At 64.5% G+C, this 1,895-nt stretch overlaps 1 protein-coding gene across 1 annotated transcript; it reads left to right on the forward strand.

Annotated features, from left to right (window-relative positions):
* Window positions 1–272: 272 nt before the first annotated feature.
* Window positions 273–1,271, forward strand: EMIHUDRAFT_123978 (hypothetical protein; the record flags this gene model as incomplete). The annotated part of the gene is made up of 2 exons (XM_005772000.1): window positions 273–890; window positions 1,062–1,271. Coding segments are annotated over 2 exons (828 nt in total), but the record flags the coding sequence as incomplete, so codon positions are not given.
* Between the last annotated feature and the right edge of the window lie 624 nt (window positions 1,272–1,895).

Genomic DNA, 1,895 nt, shown 5'->3' on the forward strand with positions numbered 1-1,895 from the left:
AGAAGAAAGAAAAAGAAAAAAAGAAAGAAGAAGAAAGAAAAGAGAAGAGAGAAAAAAAAAGAAAGAGAAAAGGAAAGAGAAGAAGAAAAAGAGAAAGAAAAAAAAGAAAAGAAGAAGAGAAGAAAAGAAGGGAAAAAAAGAGAAAAGAAAAGAGAAAGGAAAAAAAGAGAGAAAAAGAAAAAAAAAGAAGAAGAAAAAAGAAAAGAAAACACCAAAAGGGGAGAGGAAGAAGAAGGACGACCGACGACGAGGGGGAGGAGGGGGAGGAGCAGGTGGGGGAGGGCCCGCGCGGCGCCGAGCTGCGGAGCGAGTGGCCGGCTGCACTCGCCCTGCGGCCGGACTTGGCCGAGCTGGCGCGACTCAAGCGCGAGCTGCGCATCCCCGACAGCCTCGCGCACGTGGCTGCGGCGCAGGACGTGCTGCTCGATCCCGGCTGCTCCGACCTGCGCCCGTTCGCCGAGAAGCACTCGCTGATGGGCGGGCCAAAGGGGCGGAGCGAGTCGAAGCTCTGGAGGGACCTGTTTCGCGTCCTCAAGAAGCTCGGCTGGCACTCGCCGCCCGCCGTCGCCATCGACGCGTCGCGCCCCGCCGATGAGGCGGGAGATCTGGGGAGATCTGGGGAGATCTGGGGAGATCTGGGGAGATCTGGGGAGATATGGGAGATATGGGGAGATATGGGGAGATCTGGGGAGATCTGGGGAGATATGGAGAGATATGGGGAGATGTGGGGAGATGTGGGGAGATCTGGGGAGATATGGACGTGCACGCGAGCGGGCCTGCCGCAGGCGCTTATCCACAATCTGCAGCTGCTACTGCGTGTCGGCGACCGGCGCGGCGGCTGTGCGTCACGCACCCAGACCGCCTTCTCGACCCTCGCCGTCGCCGTCGAGGTCCCGCTTTTTTTTTTCCTTTTTTCGCCTCGCCATCCTTTCCGCTTGCCTCCTCGCCCCTTTCCTTTCCCCTGGACAATGGGCCATTTTTGCCCCCCACCCCACCCCACACCCCCCTTTCCCCCCTCAGTCCCCCCTTTAGCCCCCCCCCCCCCCTCTAACCCTCCGAAGGGCCTTCGCGACCCGTCGCTACACCTGCTCGCCGCGTGCGTGCGGCACGACGTCAAGGCCTTTGCGCGAGGACCGGAGCTCGTCAAGAGTGCGCTCGAGCGCATCGTCGAGACGCAGCGGCAGATGCTCGCCCTCGGCCTCATCGCCGACGGCGACATCGCGCGCCCCGACTTGATTAGCCGCAAGATCCGCAAGGCGGACGTCGCCGCGGTGCAGGCCCAGATCAAGGCGTCGGAGCGGCTGCCCCTCGCCCCCATCCCCCCCTGGTTCTTCCGCGAGAGATCCGCCGAGATCCGCGCGAGATCCGCCGAGATCCGCGCGAGATCCGCGCGAGATCCGCCGAGATCCGCCGAGATTCGCGACCAGAGAGCTTCGCCGAGGTTCGCCGAGGTCGCCCGACCGCGCATTAGGTGTGCGTCGCCGACGCCGCGCGCGCGCTCGCAGAGTGCGGCGATGTCGGAGCCGCGGTGAGCTCTCTCCGTGACGCGCGCGGCGCTATGCCCGCCGCCGCCACCGCCGCCGAGCTCGACGTGCAGCAGCAGTACGCCGCGGCGCTTCAGGCCGCCGCCGCGGAGGCCAGGTCCTTGGTGCTTGTTCGTTGGCCCGCGGGGATGGTCTCGGTCGCAAGGGTGCTGTCGGCGCCGGCGAGGGGGGCGCCCTCCTCCCCCCCCCTCCCCCTACCCTCCCCTTCCACGTCAAGAGCTGCACCACGGCGTGTACGGCATCTCTTCACAGCTCTCGCTGGCCGTAGGCGCCCTCTCTCCTCCACGTCCAATGCCGCCTCACGTCTGACGGCGGCAAGACCCCGGTAAGGCCCCGTCGCCCCTCGCCCCC

The sequence above is a fragment of the Emiliania huxleyi genome, assembly GCF_000372725.1.
Source record: "Emiliania huxleyi CCMP1516 unplaced genomic scaffold EMIHUscaffold_3696, whole genome shotgun sequence".
Classification (NCBI taxonomy): domain Eukaryota; phylum Haptophyta; order Isochrysidales; family Noelaerhabdaceae; genus Emiliania; species Emiliania huxleyi.